Source organism: Venturia canescens, chromosome 5 (assembly GCF_019457755.1).
Source record: "Venturia canescens isolate UGA chromosome 5, ASM1945775v1, whole genome shotgun sequence".
Lineage (NCBI taxonomy): Eukaryota > Metazoa > Arthropoda > Insecta > Hymenoptera > Ichneumonidae > Venturia > Venturia canescens.
The window spans coordinates 3,416,819-3,438,880 of record NC_057425.1 but is presented as its reverse complement, the minus strand read 5'-3'; the positions used below and the strand labels follow the sequence as shown (position 1 = coordinate 3,438,880).

Here is a 22,062-nt window from a genome sequence, read left to right as displayed (position 1 = left end):
AAAAATGAATCGGCAAATCGCATAGATAAAAATTGCATCAAATTTCGTTCTCTCGAATATACTCGATTCTTTGATTTCAGGCTCCATTTATTCGGCCGTGACAGTACGATCCGTCCAGGTTGGCTCACAGTGGGTCCAGAGCTAACCAACACCAATTTCAACTCCGATCTGTACAGCAGTTATTTTTCATCGGGTCAGATAACGACCGGATGTACGGAGAGGATCGAGGCCCTCAGGCCAAAGTCACCTCCTCCAAAGGGAAAAGTTTCGGGTCGTGGTCGAGGTGGCTTCAATCGTGGACGTGGACGAGGAAGGTAAAAATCCTCGAGGAGGAAGCATTTGAGCAACGAAAATCGCACAACTGTAACAGTACCTTGGCAACGGAGCACCAAATTTCGATGCGGTTGTTCTGAAAAGCGATACGTTCCAGGAATCGCTCGGTTATCTCCATACGAACATTTCCCACCACCAAAAGTTCGACGCCAAGATTTTATTTTCTCTAACTGTTTTCTCTACATAAAATTTTTCTCTCCATCGTTTTTTTCGTGTCGTTATATTTTGTCGTTTTTTTTTTTTTTATTCAATATATTCAACATAAAGTAGATACATGATATCCCCTTATAGATAAAAAAAAAAGTTTGAAACTCCGTAGGTGTGAAGGGGCGATGAAAAGAAAAACAACAGGAAACTTTGACGTAGAATTTTTTCCATTGATTTACAATAATTCCAGATGATTTTTCATCGCAATTTCCTCTCAATTCGTGTCTCGACGATCGTCGAAGCACGCACACTTGTAATTGACTCAAACATTTTATCGACGACTCTCTCATCGTCGTCAACGAAAACAAATTACAATCAATTTTTCCTCCTTTTTCTTTTCATTGTCGCAAACTCACGCACGTACAAAAACTTTCGTCGTATCCTCCTCGATCACAATTTCAAATGTTTTCATGACAATACTGTATCCCGGATATAAAATAGTTCGACACAAAAGAAAAAGAAGAGAAGAAAAAACGCTATGAGAGTTACAAGAGGAGTATAAATTTATGATTGCTGTCCCTATCTATCGAGCCTACTAAATTCTACGTTAAATTATAAAGTTAAGATCACATAGCCAATAAACAACGGTTCTCACCGTACAAGCAACGATTTTATCGCACTCTCATCGTCCTACACTCCCCTAAGGGTAATCAAAGATCATCGATTCTGTGAAACGAGTCGATCCATTTGGATTAGGCTTGTTCGCTATTGATATTGAGAAAAAGTTGAATAATCTTTTCGGTTTAAGCAGCAATTCGATTTGAAGAATCTAAGAAATAAGTGAAAATAACATTTCGACGCAATGGTGCTAGACATCGATTGCTTTCGTTGCTCTCATCAAGCCTGACCTTCTATCAAGGCAGCAAAGCGCAAGTTGCTGTTAATAAAGATTTAAAAAAAAAAAAAAAACATTTTTGTATACTATTTGACATTGCCACGCCGAAACGTTATCAAACAAATATAAACCCCGATGAATTGTAGGCTGTAAATTTAATAAACTTTTTTTATGCGTATTTTTACTCGTTTTACACTGTTTATTGCTCGTACCTTCCGATTGTAAAAACGATTAGATATATTTTAAAACTTGCATCTATATTTAACTGTAATAAATAAATTAAAACTTCAATCAATTAGATCGTGATGTGGAAAAAGGAGCCGTACTAAGAAAACATAGTACTTTCGAATCTAGCAACGTGTCGTGTTTTCTTCTTTTTTCTTTTGCGTACGTCAATTTGCGCTTTACAATGCCAAATAGAGTTAAAGTAAAATTGGTCACGCTTACAGTGTGAACAAATCCACGCAGCTCAATTGTGCACTTTTCATGGTTGATCTCATTCGTTGTTTCTGTTGCAAGACGTGAAAAAAGTCATTTCAAGCTAATGAATTTATGCTAAATTCTTTTCGCGGAGACTCAACTTACTAAACCGTTTTTTCTTTTTCATCTTTATCTTTTTATCCTATTTGAGATCAAGTCAACATCTTTGTACTCTATAGGTTGAATGCGAAATGATTCTTTTAAAAATACGTCGTACGTCATATCGATATATTTCCTCGAAAGGCATTTAAACTTTTCTCATTGGTTGAATCTGCTTCGGTACCGGGACTACTTTCGCTCGATGATTATTGTAACAAAGCGGTTTCACCGCATCAGGATCGAAGAGAGAAAAGAGTAACAGAAAATGTACAAAAATGACGACAGGTTGGGGTCAAGAGTTTTAAAAATTTCTATTCACAGTTTTAGTACTCGGGGGCCAAGACCAGAGGCCAAAACAAAATTTAGTCGATCGATGAAAAGGCTGGCGAATCGTAATCGTGATTCGTAACGTTAGCATTGTTTTCCATCCGCCAATCTGCTTGCAACGGTTACATATTCGCAAACGAACAAACAAAAAACAAATTCAATCGAATGTGCCGGGGAGATGTTGAATCGTAAAAAAAGGTCAATTGCTCGCTCATAATCGCAGTTTATCAAGAAGTCTAGTAAACAATAATAATAAACATCGAGAAATACGGGCTCATTACTGTTCCGATTAACCCTCATCTTGCTAAATAAATAAATAAAGAATGTCCCTAATTAACTAACGTCAAGACGTTTTTAATCACAGTGGCCTTCAACATGATATTCTTAATCGTCACGTTTCAGCACACAAAAACACTACTTATAGATTAAATCTCATCAAGTTTTAACATTGTTGTGCAAGTTGATAGTTTTGTCCTGATAAACTCATCTCAGATCCTTCATCTACGCCCGGATCCTTCATCGCCGGAAATTAAACTAAGATTTAATGAATTAGAGTCCCGAGGGACGTGTTTGAAAATGAGAAATCACAGAAAAGTAAAGCGAATGAATATACTGATTTGAACATTTTTTAAATCTGCTACACATCACCGAGAGTGTTTTTCAATAATTCTATTCTTTCGAAATCACGAATCTTTGGAATTTTTTATTGATTATATCAAAAAAAACTAGATTGATTCATAGTTTAAAACGAAATTTAAATCAAGTTTCTCCCCGATTCAAGCACGTCTCTCGAATCCCACTAAAATAACACCATTTATCATGACGATCCGAATATCCGAATGCGTTGTCCTATCGAATCGATTATCTAGGGAAGGACCAAAGGGATGCGGTTGGTCGATTAGAAGAAAAAAAAATATATATTAATTAAAAAAAAAAAAAAACAAAAAAAAACAAACATCATGCTTAGCGGATGGCAGGCGGGAGATGCGATGATTGATGTATTTGCGATTGATCAATTGGTAATCAAGCGTTGTGTTGCAGTCGGGAGTTGATCGTCTGTGAGGAGTTTAGCTCTGATTGGCCCGCCATCAGTCATGTCTCAAAGTCACAAATACGTGGATTCCCCTGCAAGCAGACCCAGTGTCAGTCATGTTTGTATCTTCAATTTTTTTTTTTTTTCGAGTGCGTCATGATTTTACTAAAATTACATTGCGATCAAAATGATTATTAATTCTGCTCTCTAAAGCACAAAACAACGAAAGCGAGCATCACTTGATTCATCAAAAGCAAAGAAAAGAACTCGATTTCCTCACTGAAAATAAATGACTGATTTTCCAATGTTGATTTCGAGATGAGAATACAATTGGTCGGTTATTCAACCCAAATATTTTCTGTAATTGAATAATTGATTGAATCGAATGATACTCACTGCTGTGAGCGACACGTTTGCATCGGTGTAACAAAAGGGGAGAAAAGATAAATATGGCAAATTAGCAGAATCCCATGTACGAAGATTTTGCTAAATGTACTTTAGGCGAAAACGGGGATTTGTCGTATTCCCACGCGAGGTGTTAATGAGTTATTTGATTCAATGAAAATATATTTGCTCGCATGCAATAAGCCGCGCTTAAACTTACACAAAAGTACCGTATGGAAATATTATTGGCCGATTCCAGGAGTGCATGAAAGACAAAAGGTGAAAGTATGAAATTCGCTCGAAATAAACGTATATTTAAATTAACCTTCGATTTTCCTTTTATTTTCTAACTTTCCTTCGTGTCATATTATTTTTGTTTCGTGTTTTTTTATATTATACATGTATATGTATATATACATATATATGTATATATATTTATAAATGTACCATGAACAAAGAGTTACAGAAAGCGAATCGTGTCCCGTTCGATCGACTGGGAAATGTTGGTTTCTCATCGCGATTAATGTGGCTCTAATACAGTTCAAAAATTCCTATGTACAATCAATTCAAATTCGATAATTTATTCAATAAATTGTAGAATAGTTGTTCGTCCTGTGATGAGAAGTGAAGGAAAAACTGAAATCTATTATCCCCGTATTTAATATCTTCTGTTTCTCCAATCATCTATTTGGAGACTCGTTGAAATTTCGCTGATTATTATTTTATGATAATCTTACAAGCGGGATACAGATAAATAATCTTGATCTCTCGCTCGCTCGATCGCTCTTTTTTTTTAACCTTCAATATTACTATTGTCACGACATTAGTTGTCAACTGTACACCCTCCTGACGTCCTTGTGATAAATGATGTCGCACGTCATAAAAATATAGTGAAAAAAATGAGAAATTTTTGAAAAAGAAGATAAATCACACGATCAATGTTGCTCCGCAAATGCTTGGCTCTTGCTACTTTTATTTCCTTTATTTTGATTCAACTTTTGATTGGATTTTCTCAATTTTGCATATGAAATAATCACAAGGGTTGGCTTCCAATTTGATACATCACGAAAGTACATCGTCGCACGAATCGCATTTTCACATTCATTCCTCGAGAACTAATGTCATTATTTCTACAAGAGGTCCAAATCCCCTCGCCACAAAGGAAGAGTTCCTTCATAACGTATTCATTTCCTTTTCTCTCTTCTTTCTTCGTTCCTTCCTTATTTTTAGTGAGTGTAGAGATACGCGTGTGTACGACGCTCCTTCATGGTGTATTAACGTTCGTATAACTGATACTCGTTGAATGTGAGAAGGCTCATTCTCATATTGTTTCATCTTATTTTTTTTCTCAATAGGACCGCTCTATTGCAAAAAAAAATATATATTTATGCTAGCACCGGTAAGTGGCAAGTGCGAAGATTAACACATGCTCAAAATTACAGCCCAACGTTTCTCCTTATTTTCCACGTATATTTCGAGTCTACCCGGATAATCATAATTAAAGATTTTTTTCTTAAAAATTTTTGAAATATTATGAAATTATTGAAAACTTCTATTCATTTTATCACAAAACAAACGAGTGAGAAAATCAGAAACGCATAAATAACTAGTGCAAATCGTGAGCGATAAACAACTTTTCAAGCAACGAGCATGTCCATCAGCGCTGAGGGTGTAATTTTGAGCGTGGTAATCTTTTGTTCCTTCCTTAAAAGAATATTTCATGTTCTGTTTCACCCATTATTCTTGCTCAGAACAACAAATGATTCATGTTAAGCCTTTGTACTGTTCGAATACTTATTGTAAATTCTAACACATATGTAAATATAGATAAATTATGAGTTATATATATACATACATATGCGTTACACAGACACGTGCATGATAATTGGTCGTTAATCGAGTTAGATAATTATTCAAACAGTGTTGATGGGCAATAACGAAAATTCGTGTTCGCCTTCGGATGAGGTTTTCAAATTCAATAAATCTCTTTTTCTCTCGACGTCGAGTCTCAATTTCATTCACAAAACGGACCTACGCACATACGCAGACACACATCGCACGCACACACACACACACACACACGCCATTTTCACAGACACGGATTGCTTTTTATATTCGTAAATCTTATGAACAATCAATTGGACGATACTACAAAATTTCTCAGTATATTTTCTGTCGCTTGAATTTGCCTTTTGAGGTGATACCGATTAAGATGTGATCATGGACCACGGTCAGGGCGTCGAAAAACCATCGCGAGAAATAATCATGGTTAGTTATTTTTCTTTTCTGTTTTTTGTCAATTTTTTTACGTTTAATTGTCAAATTACGCTCACATTCCCTCGCACTCTCATTCTCTCTTTCGTTACGCATATTATTGACTTATAAATTATCACTTATGAAAATAGTCTTGCTTTTATATATCGTTAATTTTTCTTCATCGTCATTTTGCCTCCTCACAAATCCTCTCCATCCCTCGTTCTTCCAACGATTCTCCTTTTTCGTTTTTTCTTTCATTCTTACGTTACAATTACGTGACTCGTTCATTCGCCGCTTCCCGACACTCCTTTCCTATTTCTAATCTGCGCTCATCTTCGTATCTCGTCGTTTGCCTCAGATCGCCCAACTGCATCGCATGGGAAATGGGAATGTCTGAATTGGTTTCGTCGATAACCCAAAAATGCTATTGGAAAAACAGGTTATTCGTGTCGAGAGCGGTTTAAGGTGTTGTGCTTAAGAGAAATGAAGATTGGAACTTGAAGGATTTAGTGTTTTTAAACATTTCATGTTTTTTTACTTTCATCGAAAGATTCTGTCAATATTTATCACCTCATCGGGGCGGAAGTGACGATATAAATCGTCTCCCTTCAAAATAAACTGATTGAAAATGATAAAAAGATTTTGTTCAATGACAAGTTGTATTGAAATGAATTTAAATGTAAACGAGGAATCTGCCAAAGCCCATCGAGACAAAATATGCGGTGACACTAAGTGCCTACGATCCTTAAAGCTCTGCGCAGAAACTTTTTTTTATTTGCTCTACAAACTTATGCATTCTGACGAATACTATATTATTCTCCACATGTATGAAATAATGATAATGAAGAAGTTGAAAATGACCGAAGGCCGGATATAAACCGCGCATTTAACGCAAAAAAATCATAAAATATGTGCACGCTGAGCAATTGTTAATGAAGAATTCGTTAGTACAAATAGATTGCGGAGGTTCTCAATTTATTGCTTGTCACCATTATCTTTGATCATCGTCTAACGAAACTCCATCGATAGATGAAAACGAGCGGGGAAGAAAATGATGGGCAATTTTATAAAAAGTATTTTCATATCGACTTAACGTCTTCTTCACTCGAGACAAAGTTTCTAAAATATTATCGTTTCTTGTGTTAATCCCCGATGTGGGAGGCAGTTTTACAAAATTCAGCATCAACTCATCAATGTAAACAGAGCGAATTTTCTATCACAGAAACTCGAAATATCGAAATGAACGTTCACATCTAATCGTTGGTGTTTTTAAGAAAAATGTTAATAATTTGCAGATGATTCATTGAAAAATTCTCTTTTCTATGTCTCGAATTATAGCAACGCGATAATCAGCCACAAGATTTTAGTCCCTGAATAATGACGATGATGATGATAATCGAGATTCAAAGACACGATAAAATGGGCAGGAAATAGTTCGATGATCGTCGATGGTGTTAGCGAATTATTCGGACAATAATGCTCCGAAGGGATCGTTTTTGTTTCTTTGCTCACATAGACATGAAACGACGCGACAATGCACGATCGTAAGAGCTTTAAGACTCAGTTAATCTCAGTGATACGATCGGAGGCTCAAGGGTGAATGAAGATGATGGACGACGAGGGTCTCTCACAAAACATCTATCATCCCTCCATCGGAGAGAAGGCGGTACCGGCCCACACGCTGATCCAAGTCCACTGGCCGGGCGAACAGACACACAGAGAGATACACAAGTGAATAAGTCAAATGAGCCAATTTTTTCAATGAAAAAACAAACGAAAACAATTATTTTTTCAATGAAAATTAATGACAATGAACGGAGAACGGTAGATTTTATCTGAGAATCAGAGATCGCCGAAAATGTTGTACTTCGAAATGAAAATGACCGATATTTTGAAAATCAATCATAGGAAACTTGACTTCCGTGTTTACAATTCAACCCCAACTGTGCGGTTGTCAATCCTTTATTCTCAAATGTCAAAATTGAAAAAATATAAACTTATATTTATTCTGGATCAATTCTTTTTTCTTCAAATACAAAATAAATATTTATTGAAATAAAATTTTTGCAAAGTATCAACAACTGGCAATCTCGATGATCAGATACAACGAGATTGATTAAGTGATTTAAAGATTGAAAAACAAGGCTGAGCGCAAATCGCTTGCAACGGTGATGCTAGTATGAGACATTTTAAAAATCTCTCGAAGAAAAACTAGCGTGAATTACCAAAGACAGTAAAGTGTCTAAACGCTTGAAGAAGCATGCGATAAGATAAAATAGAGAGTCGAGAAACTCACGTGCGATATACAATCACATAAAACGCAAATTCTGACAAAACATTCACACTCAAATTAACTAGAGACGCGTGTGGGCACAAGGGAACTGAAGATAAAGAAAATTGTACAGAAACAGTGACAGCGGTGCATGGTGCAAACAAGTAAAATGGCAATTTGAGAAAAGAGATTTGTGACAGTGTCTTGTTCGTAAAAACTTCAATCACGGATGAACATTAAATTTATCCACGAGAAACTTGTGACTAAGGGAGCTCGCACATTGGGACTCTAAATAGAAAAAAAGCAACCATGGGAAAAAAAATAACGAACGAGTGTAAAAGAATAAAATAAGTAATATACAGGGTTATAACAGTGAAATGGTATATTTTGTTCCTTCTTTATCTCAGAAATAGTTAACATAGTGATAGCATTAAAAGCAGGAGTGATAGACGTCAAAAGAGGCTCCGAATTGTTTTTTATGTTTTGTGGTACGTGAATGTAGCGATTATTTTTCAGTGTTTTTGTGTAGTGCTAAACGTTGTACAAACATTAACAAGTTGTTCGACAAAACATAATGTTCGTAGTAGCAGTATCTACTTTATGAATAATCATCGCAATATTAATCCTAATTACATTAAGAATAATAATAATAAGAATAAGAATAATAATAATAATAGTGACGATAATATAATAATGATGATGATGATGATAAAATAGTAATAATAAGTATAATATCACAAAATAATAGATATAAAATACAATAGCAATTGTACATAAGACTCTCGCCATAATTTAACTGGTAAATTGGCAATCGAATAAACAATTATCGTTTGCTTATAGTTCGACGATTAAACAGCATGCAAATTGTACCAAACTGTGAAAAGAAGAGACGAAAGCAACGCGCTTTACTCCCAACAAATTTTTACACTCTCTCGCGTATTCATTCAACCATACGAAGAAAAAAAAATCCATGTTCCGAAAAAAAAAAGACAAAAAACGAATTGATTTCAAGATAAAGATTGAGCTATTATTAACCGGTTGACTGATATTGTAGCATATATGTACAAAAAAAATCAGGCCCATTCTGGTATTGTATTTTATGTGTATTGATATAACGGTTTTAATTTTCAAACGATTGCGACATTTCCGAACTTAATTTTTACCTTGCTACCCTTAAAAGGGGTGAAAATCGAAGGTTGAGTGTGAAATTTTTAGATTTTTCAATGGAAAATTTTTATGCGCTATTACATAAAAAATGTATATTTTTTAGGGTATCGGACTCTTATCGAAAGAAAACAAAATTCACTACCCTCAGAGGTGTGAAAAATAAAGGTACAGGAAGAAAACTGAAAACGGTCGTTCATCCATTTTTGTCAAAATTGATCGACAATTGATAAAGTTTTTTGAATTTGTATATTATACAATACCGATCAACTGACTGATGAAGACATATCCTACAAAAAGTAGAGTTTCTATGAAACATAGCATAAAACCTTCCGATTGAGAAAACAACCCATTTAGTCAATTTTAAATGTCAGGGTGAAATAAAAAAATTTCCCTCTGAATCCTAATTTTTCATCCCTTCGAGGGTGAATTTATAATTTTTCCAAAAAATGATTCTAGTGTCATAAAAAACGTAAAAATTTTATGAAAAACAGCATATATTTTTATTTTTCACCCCTTTTCAGGATAGCGAATTTTGTTTTATTTCGATAAAGGAGTCTAGTGTCCTAAAAAAACGTTCAGTTCTCATGTCATATAGCATAAAAACATGCAAGTAAAGAATCTGAAAATGTCACCCTCAATCCTTATTTTTTAACCATTTGGCAATAGTAAATGGGATTTTATTTTGATAAAATAGTTTAGTATGCTAAAAACTCGAAATTTTTATGTAATGTGACATAAAAATTGAAAAATCTGAAACGTTATGCTCTCATTTTCACTCTTCTCTCAAAGGTAGTTAAGTGAAAACTAAATTTGGGAATGGAATCAGCAGCCTCGAAAATCCTAGAGACAAATTTTCGTATATTTCGGTAACTTATTGGCTCGTATCAGTTTTGGCACGATAACTGAAAAGAAGCTTATCAGTCAACCGGTTAATATACATTTGTCGATACTCGTTCGTACTCTCAGTCAATCTCCTTCTCTGTCTCGCTCATAACGTTGATCAACACACAATCAAATTGAACTTTACACTAAAATAATTAACACAGTCATGATATTTACTTGAAAGGTGAAACGGAGGTAGTGTTTTTTCGTCAATCAATCAATCAATCAATCCTCCAAGATACTGAGCTCTTTTCAACTTTAACGCATCGCATTTTCGCTCAGAGAATTAATAAATGCGTGTTGTATATTTACATGTTTATTTGTTTGTGTTTGTGTTTGTGGGTATGCCCGTAGCCACAAATTTGTGAGCATTTCCCAATCGCGCCATTCAATTTTACACTTTCATTCGAAAGTTGTCAAAGTAAACGAAGTTTGTTCGACTCAGCTTTTTGATCCAATCTTAGTTGCACTCGGAAACGATAAATAACGTTTGAGACGAAGGGGAATTGCGTTGTTTCAAGTTTTTTAAAACCACGCGATTATGCAGCACTGAAAAATTTTAGCTCTTTCGATAACTGAAGAAAAGATATAGATAAACCAAAGACTCGGGCCGGCATGAACTTTTCCATATGCATTTGACGGTGTTCCATTTTTATTTCCTTTCAATTGTCAACCTCTGAAGGAGAATTTCTCTCGCGAAATAAGATCGCTCGAGGGGGGAGTGGAAATTCGTGATTTCATCGTTCGAAACTTGAAAAGTACTCTTCGTATGAAGGTGGTAGAGTCAAAAATTGACTTTCCGAAAAGACGATGATCGTCGGCGAAAACTCGAGCAGAGTAAGCAAAAATGTTCTACGCGCTCTCTGTACAGTCCTCAAAATTGACGTTTGTGAAAAATGGTTGTATCAGGAACGTAAAAATGTAACCTCGAGCAGAACATCTTGAAAAATAATAGATCGTTGAGGATCGAATACGAGTAAGTTCGTTTGGCAAAAACGATAACGTCCGATTAGAAAGAAAAACATCTGAAACAAGCGAATAGCCACGAAAGTACAAAACTGATAATGTGCATATATAACGTTCGATCGTGAGTGTTAAATTCTGTCGAACTTCAGATTATTGTGTTTTGATAAGTTTTTCTGGTCGTCCGGACATTCAAAAGCTGAGAATCGAAAATTTTGAGTTTCAAATGAAAACTGAAACACCATCATGTGTATGAAAACGTATGTAATTGTGAATTTTTGTGTATGCTCGATTTACGAATCGCGAATGCCAAGAGAAAAAACTAATCCGACAAGTATTATAAACTACGGTAGAGATATTATGCAGTGTCATATTATAATATATCGTTTTTTATTTTCTTTTCTTCTCGCTTTTATGTTTTTAACATTGAGGCACCGTCTATTCCAATTCTCTACAAAGATTTGTCAAATTATGCATTATCGATACATCAACGGGAATTAATTGCTACTTATGTCTATTAGAGTTCGCATTTACGAACTGTTTTTCTATTTATTCATTCCACATGTATTTTATCGTAATTTCTTTTCGTCTGGCGGGCTCCAAGGGTACAGAATACCGCGGGGATCGACACGGCGATCGTGATTTTTTTTCTCAACAAACTTTCGACTTATTCCGAAAAAAAAAACAGATTTTCTTCAAAGATAACGCGCGGACACGGAGAATACTCGAACGACGAAACAAAAGGTATTCTGTAATCCCCGAGGCAAAATTTTCCGATCTCCAATAATCCGTACGACTTAACAATATTTTACATTCGACGTTCAATAACAATTACACATATCGGCTAGTTTATAGAAAATAAAAAAAAAAAAAAATTAAAAAAAAAATGAAGAAAAAACGTTTAACTCCATTCTATTACGTTGTGAAAACAAAAAGGAAAAGAAATGTGTTGAATCTGTACTTCGTTCTTTCCACTCGATTGATCATAAATGAGAATTCAGCGTTTTTTTTCGTTATTCATACATTTTTCTTCACCATCGCCCAGTTTCAATTTTACGACCGCTTCTATAAAATTGAAACAGACACGACGAATGAGAAATTTGATGGGAAAGAAATTTCGTTCGCTTCGAAAGATGCCCAAAGACGAGACTTTTCTTCTTGCATTCCTCAACGCTTGAACACTCTCTATGACCGATTTTATGGCATTGATATCGTCGACTTTCTTTCCATTACTAGCTACCCCTTTTTTCGTAAGTTTCGGAAATTCGTTGCTCCTATCGCAAGATTCGAGAATACGTTTTTGAAACGTAACATACACAAATTCAAATAAGAAAGTAGGAAAGATTTTAATCAATCTACCATTAAAAATCCCGTTTCGTACCCGCTCATCTGTGCATCGACTCGTTTTAAATAAAGGAAAATGTAACTTTTGTTATAAGAAGAATAAATCTTTGAAAATCATCCAAGGTACAAATTTACCTTTGAGAACACTTGTTTTCGTTCGTTCAATTGTTTATTCTGTCATTTCAACAGCATTGAAACGAGTACAGATTCACGGAACGTCGAGAGTGTCACGGTCCACATACAGATAACAAAACAGGGCGATAGTGCACAGCGAAAATATTGAAAGAGAAAAAATGGTGCTCCGTAAAGAAACGGAGAAAAAAAGGGGAAGAAACGAAAATATAATTTCCTCGAGAAGATAAATGTAATCAGAAAGGAGAAAAGTGAACAAATGTTTCAACGAAAGCATGCGGACAAATTCTCGAAATCTCACTCGACGCAAAGTGCGCTATACTTTTTTCCTCGTTTTTTTATTTCTTTTTAAATGTGCGATTGCAATAACATGCCGAACGTAAATCAGTATTCAACATTACCAACAAAATTCTTTCGATTCAACTACGAAATATGATTGTTTCTCTATCTCTTTCCTTTCTCCCCATCAATAACTTCGTGTTTTTCTTTCTCTAACGAGAAAATCTAGACGAATATGTGAGACTAGATCTCAAGTACGCAAGAAGGGTTAATTGATCATTTGCCCGTGAAAATTGATCGATAAACGAGGAAGAATAAATAAAAGTAGTATAAATTCATTGGATACCCGATCACATAAATCTATTTCGGACGCACGACAATTGAACCGGAGAATTTTTCTTTTATTTTCCTTCCCCCTTTATTCTTCGAAACTTGGCATTTCATTTCACTATTATTTCTCTCAGGACTCGATGTTTCAGTGGCACTTTCGACGAATCCTGTTTACTCGGAACGTTTAAATGGATAATTAGCTGCTCGACTAATGCCAAAATCATAGAAAATCAGAGGGAAGAAAAAAACGAACCATCTCTCGTTTCTGTTTTTCCTCAAGCACGCCTCCTCCCTATCGATCCGATCATTTTCCTTGCAGATGACAATTGTAAAAAACACTTTTGAGAAAAATCTATCGTACATAGTCTAGTAATTTGTAACATTTGATTGTCAATAATACATTTTGGTCGAAGCAAAGAAAGAAAGAAGATAAAACAGAACGTATTAAAACGGAAACGAGAGAATAAATGAAAATCTTGTCAGATCGTTAACGAATGTATATATATACATTTATATATATATATTTAAGATATATATAGAGTACAATGTCTAACATACGATGCATGAAGAACACACATGTACATTATTCGTTATCCATCGATGATAAATCATGTTTCTTTTGTTTTTTTTTTACTTTTTTGTTTGTTTTTTTTTTTTATACATTCAATCAATGAATATCCTAAGTAACAGTTAAGCCATCGTTGGATCTGTATCGGTTTTTGTGTTTTTATTTTTTCTCATTCCACCACAACACGAACGCTCGTCCGGGAGCGAATGATATTGAAGGAGAAAAAAATAGAGAATAAAAAAAAGAGAAGAGTCACAGTTTGGAGGCTCAAGGAAACAGAAGTGACGAGACACTACGAATTTTCCGGGCATAACATTTTCGTGCTTTCATGTGTCTAAAGTCGTCGGACGTGAAAAGGTCGACGAACGCTTCGCGCTCGTTGTACCGGCATTTAGTCTCTGACTATTTCTCTCTTTATCACCACGTGATAAAAAACTCTTGGCGCATTCCCTTAGACTAGATCTGTGGTGCTGATTCGTATTTGCGTGTGTACGACTACTGCTGTGTGTTATTGAATGATGATTCGCCATCAGAGATGCAGAGGACTCACCTGATTCCCAACCGTCCTCGTCACCCGTCGTGTCGCACTCACTACTGTCAGCTTCGCTGGACTCGCTTGGCGTTTCTTGCCCGCTCATCCCTATCTGTACACCGCCTGACCTCGGTACGCTCGCGGGCACTGCCTGCGTCATTCCACCACCCATTCGATGCATTAACAAACTAACCTGCAATTTATTTATTTTGCTCAAATTAATCATATTATTATTATTATCATTCTCCTAATGGCATTTACTATTTTATTCATGAAAAAAGTTTAATTGTACAGCATTCTATTCATCCTTTCTTATCGCAGTTAATTAGACATGAAGAAAAATAGCATTCAGTGAACATTCGACGATGAATACTGGATGGAGCGATGGAACGAAAAAAGTATTGAAATGTGCAATAAATACATTTTTTACGTAACAAATTTGATATCGTTTCCATCTCGTAAAGAATCAGAAAAAATATACATTGAAAGAATGAAAAAACTGGAGTATTTCGAATCAGAGATTGACGATGACTCCTTAAAATCAGGAAAATCGATGATCGATCGCTGTCGTCATACCTTAAAATCCGCACTGTAGTCCTTGTGATGTTTGTCCTTGTGCGCACCATCCAAACCCCATTTATCTATGCTTAAAACGAGAGCCGGTGGCATCGGCCCAAGGCTCGCTAACGAGCCGGCTCTTGGTTTCGCATGCGACGTTACCATTGGCAATTCCATAGCCGTACCGTCACAGCTCAATGCTCTCGTCGATCTTTCGATCGGTATTTCACCATTCTCGTATTCGGGCGTTAAATGTTCTCGCACGAAGAACGTGTTGAACCAAAAGTGAAACATTTTTTCCTGCATCAAAATATAAAAGATCAATTTATTTTTAAAAAATGGAAAACCATCCAAACCTCAACTACCCTTGAAGAGTTTGGAAGCCTTCATATAAATAATTTCGATTTCTCAGCGCTGCAATCTTTCCTTAGGATTCGTATGATATTCGTTATTGTAAGATTATAGTATTGAAGACGTACATAATAATGCAAAAAAGAATCCCAATTGCGAAAAAAAAATCATAAAAAGTAGAAATAAATGAAGCGAATGAAGTAAAAAGTTTACATTCTAAAATGATAAAAAATGAAATCATCAAATTGCGGAATTTTATGATTAACTAATAGTAATCGAATATTATTTCAGTAAAATAATTTTTGAATGATTCCAATTATTATTTTAGAATCTAAACTCAGAAGAATATTAACAAAAAAATATAAGTAAACAGAAATAAAAAATGAAAAACAGTAAATATATTCAAATATACTAACTTTTCTCTTCACCTTTGGCCGGTTAAAAAAATCTACACGGATATCACCGGTAAGAGCTACAGTTTGATCCAGGGGAATGCACATTGATGACATTCCTTTTCTCACATCGTAAATTTTCGAACTAAATACCTTCTTGTTAGATTCCGATATCACAAAATGAAAGCCTGTAACAAACAATAAAGCAACGTTGTTAGAGTCGATTAAAATTCCAGCATCTTCGGTTTTCCCCCCTCCCCTTCCTTCCGTCTTTCTTTCTTTCGTTCTCTTTCTCTCTCTCTCTCTCTCTCTCTCTCTCTCTCTCTCTCTCTCTCTCTCTCTCTCTCTCTTTCGCGTCGGTAATGAAATGCGAAACTCACATCAACGCGTGATAATGCAGTTGTAATGTGATACTCGGTGCTCTATCCTCTCATGCATTGCAATCGCAAATGATACGTACAAAAACACATGAATGTGTATAACTTAAACAAGGATACTCACAGCCTTGACCTCCATTAAAATTGGGAACTGGATCGAGTTGTATTTGTCGAAGGACCAGAGTAACCGGTTGGTAGTTAAGACCCTCTTGAACGAGAGTCGCGTAATAACCAACGTACCTCCTCTGCGAAGGTATAGTCACCCCTTTCCTGTTAACAATAATACGACTCTTTAAAGAAATTGAAAATTCCTCGATTTATTTGAAACGAACAATTAGTATTGTTTTTTCTTCCTTAATGATTCTTTCATAAATGTTATAACGAGTTGATTGATTCATCAAAAAAAAGAAACTGAAACTTACCTATCATGCGTTCTCTTAGTCCCATAAAAATTCAGTGCCTCCGTTGCTGTTGGAAATTGCTTAATGTGTAACAGATAACAGCATACCATAACACCAGTTCTTCCTTTACCCGCCTTGCAATGTACAACTGCGACGTTTTTTCTGTCCTGAGACAACCACTCGTGAACATCGTCGCAAAATGGTCTCAACATTTCGAGTTTCGGTGGATTGTGATCGTCGAACGGATAGATAGCAACTCGTTGCTTGAATTTCTTGAAGTCGTATGTTCGCTCGGCACAGCTGTTGAAATCATTCATTCAGTGTTATGTTAAAAAAAAAAAGAGGAAATCGGAGTATTAGCAATTGTTAGAGATTTTGGATACTCACAGATTATAAATTTTATAATGATCCTTGTGTTTGGACTCTAAAAATTTGACGACATCGTCTATGTGATTCCTGTAAACGCCCTCCAATTTTTCCGCCGGGAAACCCATGGCAATCAAGTTATCCCGTATATCTATATTTTCATTTCATTAAGGAAAAAATTAGCCTATCTGTGAATTCGATGTAAATTCAAACCCGGAATTCCAGATACATTGTCACGAACTTTCAATAACTTTTTTGATGAAACGAAAACTTAATTTTTCGTGTCTTCTCTCCCAACACTTCAATTATAAAACTAAATTTCCTGAATAACCCTGCATAGAAACCTGCGAAAAAATCTAAGAAATGTCGTTACTCCCAAACGATGCAAACACCAAATCATTTCTGCAGATATTCGTATTTCGTAAACGCTGATAAATTATTTTTTCAGGATCTATTCAAAATCAATGATTTTTATCAGCAATTCTAAATACTAGAGTAACTTTCCTCCTTATTTATAAAAATTAAGCTCAAATTTAAATTTGACTTGTGACTATAATTTGAAGAAAAAGGATACATGACAGATCAAGATTGAAGCCATCTTCCGTGAAGCGTTTGCGCCTTTTACTGACAAGCCCCTTTATGGGGTTAGTCATTTTCATGTTGCTTATGGTATTTGCCATGCTTGGCTGGCTGTGTCTTAGCTCCCCGGACCCACTTGTAGTAGATCCTGCCTCGGTTGTTCGTGATGCCACTGAATTTGTCTTGTCCTCCCAATATTCTTGATTACCCTTGACCTAGAAAAAAAAGATTGAAAATACCTTAGATTTATTCCAGTAGTGAAAGTACATAGGGTATATCTAGTTTTTATGGATGAATACCTGTGACTTGCGAGCCGAGGCGTCACACGAGCCCAGTTCTGGTCCTCCCTGTTCCTCCAGACAAACATGGAGGGGTGTTACAGACGCCGATATGTGCTCAGAAATTTTGTTATTCAGCCGACTGCTCGAGGGTCTCCTGCAGGAAAAACATAAACCCATCAATTCGCAGAGCACGGGTCTTGGGTCTTATGAATCATGATGACGGTCCTCTTTGGCTTTTGATTCCATAAAAGGAATGCGTAAATATGAAGTTATGAATATATATAAACATATACGTGTATATATATTTTAACAAATATATTCATTAACACATGTTGATCGAAATATATATATTTTTCAAAGAACGTTTTCTCCTCTACAAATGTTTATGATTCTTTTCCATTCTTTTATTCACACACAGTCATTAAGAAAATAACTCAGAGTTCACTACCACCACCAACTTTGTATGCAAGATAAAAAAAAACACAACAAAGAGAAAGGATGAACCACAGTTTGACAGACTGAATGTGACACTCAAATGTTCGAAGCACAAAGTTACGCAGCGCGATAACCAGCTATATTCTAGCATAGCTCTTTATTCAAAAAGCTTGCACGTAGCATACAACGTAACTTCCGATGAACATAGCATTTTTTGTTATCACGATCATGGCGCTCAAGCATTATTCTTGTTCTTTGACTCTACTTTTATGTTTGCTCAATCAAAATTTTGGTTGGATTTCATACAAATGAAAGTATCACAACCATTAGGTTTAATGAAAAAAAAAAGTGTTCCTGGTAATTTCGTTGCAGCAGTGATTGAGCAAGAAAGGAACAGACAGATCAATGCATGTTGAGAAGGCAACGACCATGGGGAATGTATATCCGAACAGCAAAATGGAAATGTGATATCGAGTAAACGATGAAACAGATCCAAATTGAATGAAAAAAGAACACTGGACGGACGAGAAGTATAGTTGAATGTGGAAAAACACCTCAAATGATCCGTTCACACTTTCGTGACATCCATTCCGAACGTTTTCATCGATACACTCGACAAACTTTTATTACTCCATAAAAACTTTCGTTCACCACTGATGGATAATTATTGGACCTGATATTTACGAAAAACAGTGAAATTCGAATATATTTGGGAACGAAACGAACGCGAACATTTGTGGTTTACGGGGAATGGGAATCGCACGTACACTTTTTATTTAGAGGTTAGGAATGCCTTTCTCGACGCTAAAAAATCACGATTCGCTAGTTTTTTTCCTAGAACTCTTTCATCATTTTTTTTTCTCTTTCTTTGAATCTCAGTTAATTTAATTTCGGTTTCGAATGTGTCAGGTGAAATATAAAAATACTTATAGACAAAAAAGACTTTTTTTTTCTAGCATCCCTATCTTAGAAAATAATTGGAGCCGCAGTGGGGAAATAATTTGTACTCGCGATGGTTTTTGTGGATGTAGGACGAACGCGCGTCGCGAATGCAAGAGGAACGCGCGCGAGATACGACTTGGGATTAGTATGTAGAAAAGCGAGAGAGAGGGAGAGAGAATGAGTGAGCACGGAAGACGGAGAAACTCGGAAGGGATATGAACAAAAAAAACGTACGTATAGGTTTGGTTCTTCTCAGCAGGCAATTCAAAACAATAAAAAAAGAGAAATCAGAGCATGTTCAGGCGCGACATGCGCGACACTCCCACTTTTCATGATAAGTCTTCCGCCACTTCAGTACATGTGTATACTATATATATATTTCTCACATAATTATTCGCACTGAATGGTTCACTTGCAGGAATTTCGGGCCACACGCGGAACCAAATCTCTAAAAATTTACTGATCGAGCTTCAGTAGCGAAGTAATTGAATCGTTCCATTTTATTTAACTGTAAAGCAAAGCTGTAAAAATTTGTTGCACCATTGTAATATATATAACGTTTCTCTGCGTTTCTCAAAAACTCGTGTGTATTTCGACTCTCCCACCAATCGGCCTAACCACGAAATCGACGAACCCGTTTTCACACGGGTTCTTGAGGAGCGCGCGCGCGTCACCTATATATACGTATATATATATAAGCATACATGTACATATGTGCAACGGAGAAAACGTGTAGCCTGAGCGAAGAGAAAGAAAAATGATGTCGAAAAGAAATAAAATTCATTTATACAAGAATATCAACGATGCTGACATAAAATATTTCATACCGATTGAAGTGTGCAAACGTTGAAAATCCAAAAAAGACTTCAAAATACATGTATATATTACCGTACTCGCGGGATAACTAGCGAACGAAACCGCGCCGCGTTCACATCTCTCCGTTTTTATTATATATCTATATATTCACGTATTACACTTATCTCTCTCCCTCGATGTACAGTGGCTCTAACGCAAGTTTTATGCATGTGCACGTATGTGCGTGTATAGGTGTAAAGGTGCGTACACAAAAAGTAAAAAAAACGATTGAAGGATCAGGGCAATGGAGCTTAAAAAATGAGCTGGATAACTAGAAAATTGAAGGCTCCGAATCTGTACATTCTCCTTTAGAACATCCAGCAGTGAAGGCTGCAATACCAGCAAAGTTTGAAGAATGCCATTTTCAGCTTATTATAAAAAAGAAGAAGATCAGATGATTTTTATACAGATATTCGCCAGTAAAAATGAGGAGAACTTTTTGCGCGGTATAACCACCGAAAATTAATTTAAAAAAATTGTTTGTAAGTGTAAAAAAGCGACAAAAAGAATGAATACAGGTCGTTGCAAGCCTACTGGTGAAATTCGGTCTCCTGCCCAACAATTCTTTTTCTTTGTGAATATACCTTCAAAATCGTTCGTACACTTTTGCACGTACGCGCACACATATACGCAAGGGCAACTGTCATACCACGCGCTCTCTCGCGGCGACTCACACACTCACGTAATATCGTATACACATGTATATATACTGTGTACATACGTACGTATATAACGAATCTCACACGCAATTCTACTGACCACGCAAGCACGCGCGCGCACACACACTCACTCACCAACAATGCATCGGAGCCCCGCACCGCAGGTGTTGCACGATGACCGATTCCTTTCTCTCTCGCTCTCGCGCTTTAAATACTTCTTTTTTTGTTTTGTTCAAAATTACACTCTTTTCTCCTCCCGTTTTCGTTTTCCACGCAATTTATCAGCACTGCTCTTCCGTCTTTTTCTTTTTCTCTCGCCCTCTTTCTATTTAATCTTCCGTTCGACTTTCACGAAACTGGTCGGAATCTCGCGACGCACTCAACACCGGCGAGCTACAGCTGAAGCATCCTCGTGTGCTCGTAATATTCTCGTGCGCTCACTGGTATTATTTTTTTTAGCCTTTTTTGCATCACAGAATTGCAATTTGTTTAAAAAAAATACTTACACACGCAAGGCACACACGAATATTTGTGGCGTTTATGTTACGAACGAAGATCACGGTTTTCAAACTCTTGCTGTGTTTCGGACTCCACCTCACTTTCAGATCTTGCAAATCAAAGACTTTTCCAAATCGAGCAGCGAGAGAAACAACGAACAAAATATATAGAGGATTTCAAGGGCAATAAAAACAAATAAATAACAATGCACCTCTCCCCAATGCGTTTTTTTTACAGCAACGAACAGCCAACGTAGAACAAAGGTTACGGATTTTTTCTTTTTTAGTTATCTACTGACAGGAGAGAGTACAGGAGAGATCTCGAGGAGAGAGAGAGAAAAGTCACGCTCAATTAGTGAACGGAAGTGCTGCTGCTCGTCATAGCGTCCATCTAAGATTCTCTTCTTCTCTCCCCCGATGATGCACTCCCACCGGAGTGCACTATCTGATTGTGTCTTTTCTTTTTTTCGTCTTTCTTATTCGTGACCAACTATTTTCACATACACCATTTCTGCGTCTCCCCAGAACGCTTATGAAAAAAATAAAAATAAAAAACGAAAATAAAGATCAGGAAAATGATAAACCAAAAATGTCAAGAGTTTGCAGTCACAGATTATTCCACTCCATTACAGAGCAGTTACTTTTTTTTTCTTGTAAGGCTTACGGTACCTTACGTACGCGGGTTATCGCGATTACAATAAACCGATGAGGACGCAGTACACCACCGGTCCTTGTGCGGCATTACAAGGGAGGGTACCACGGGCTTTGTCCTGTTGCGGGTCTCGTTATACTCCGAATTCACGCAACATATGTCAGGTGGCGCTATCTCGCGAATTATATACACGCACGCGCAATGCATTTATATTTTTCTCCCACCACCTCTGATAAAGCCAACCGATTGTAGGATTGTAGTCAGGGAGTGGCGGTACCATCGGATTTTTTGAGA

At 36.3% G+C, this 22,062-nt stretch overlaps 2 protein-coding genes across 13 annotated transcripts in view; one reads left to right on the top strand and one right to left on the bottom strand.

Moving 5' to 3' along the window:
• The window catches only part of Mettl14 (methyltransferase like 14), a 30,724-nt gene extending 29,171 nt beyond the window's left edge, over window positions 1-1,553 (top strand). For both annotated transcript variants that reach the window (XM_043419896.1, XM_043419897.1), the window contains exon 4: window positions 81-1,553. In XM_043419896.1, coding sequence (XP_043275831.1) covers window positions 81-318 — 238 coding nt within the window. In that variant the 3' untranslated portion in view covers window positions 319-1,553. The remainder of the gene's footprint in view (window positions 1-80) is intronic.
• Window positions 687-21,922, bottom strand: Pten (phosphatase and tensin-like protein). Of its 11 annotated transcripts, XR_006261126.1 has the most exons (12): window positions 19,933-20,059; window positions 17,747-17,882; window positions 17,443-17,662; window positions 16,890-17,019; window positions 16,524-16,802; window positions 16,226-16,371; window positions 15,749-15,912; window positions 15,000-15,281; window positions 14,442-14,616; window positions 3,919-7,649; window positions 3,238-3,406; window positions 687-3,146 (listed from the first exon to the last, which is right to left on the bottom strand). XR_006261126.1 is itself a non-coding variant. In XM_043419891.1 (10 exons), exons 1-10 carry the CDS (start codon window positions 19,980-19,982, stop codon window positions 7,582-7,584), a joined length of 1,650 nt encoding a protein of 549 aa, XP_043275826.1. In that variant the 5' UTR covers window positions 19,983-20,059; the 3' UTR covers window positions 687-7,581. The 11 variants fall into 11 exon arrangements, 9 of the variants coding, with proteins under 9 accessions (XP_043275826.1, XP_043275827.1, XP_043275825.1 ...); XR_006261125.1 differs by having other exon boundaries at window positions 687-3,406; XM_043419891.1 differs by having other exon boundaries at window positions 687-7,649.
• Between the last annotated feature and the right edge of the window lie 140 nt (window positions 21,923-22,062).

Bases quoted from the DNA above. Each gene is read 5' to 3' on its own strand.
- Pten (XM_043419885.1), bottom strand. From the start codon at position 19,982: ATGTATTTTGAAGTCTTTTTTGGATTTTCAACGTTTGCACACTTCAAT. The intron at 17,663-17,746 runs GTATTCATCCAT...TTTTTTTTCTAG, and splicing joins CCTCGGCTCGCAAGTCACAG to GTCAAGGGTAATCAAGAATA. The intron at 17,020-17,442 runs GTATCCTTTTTC...ATGAAAATATAG, and splicing joins CTTCAATCTTGATCTGTCAT to ATATACGGGATAACTTGATT.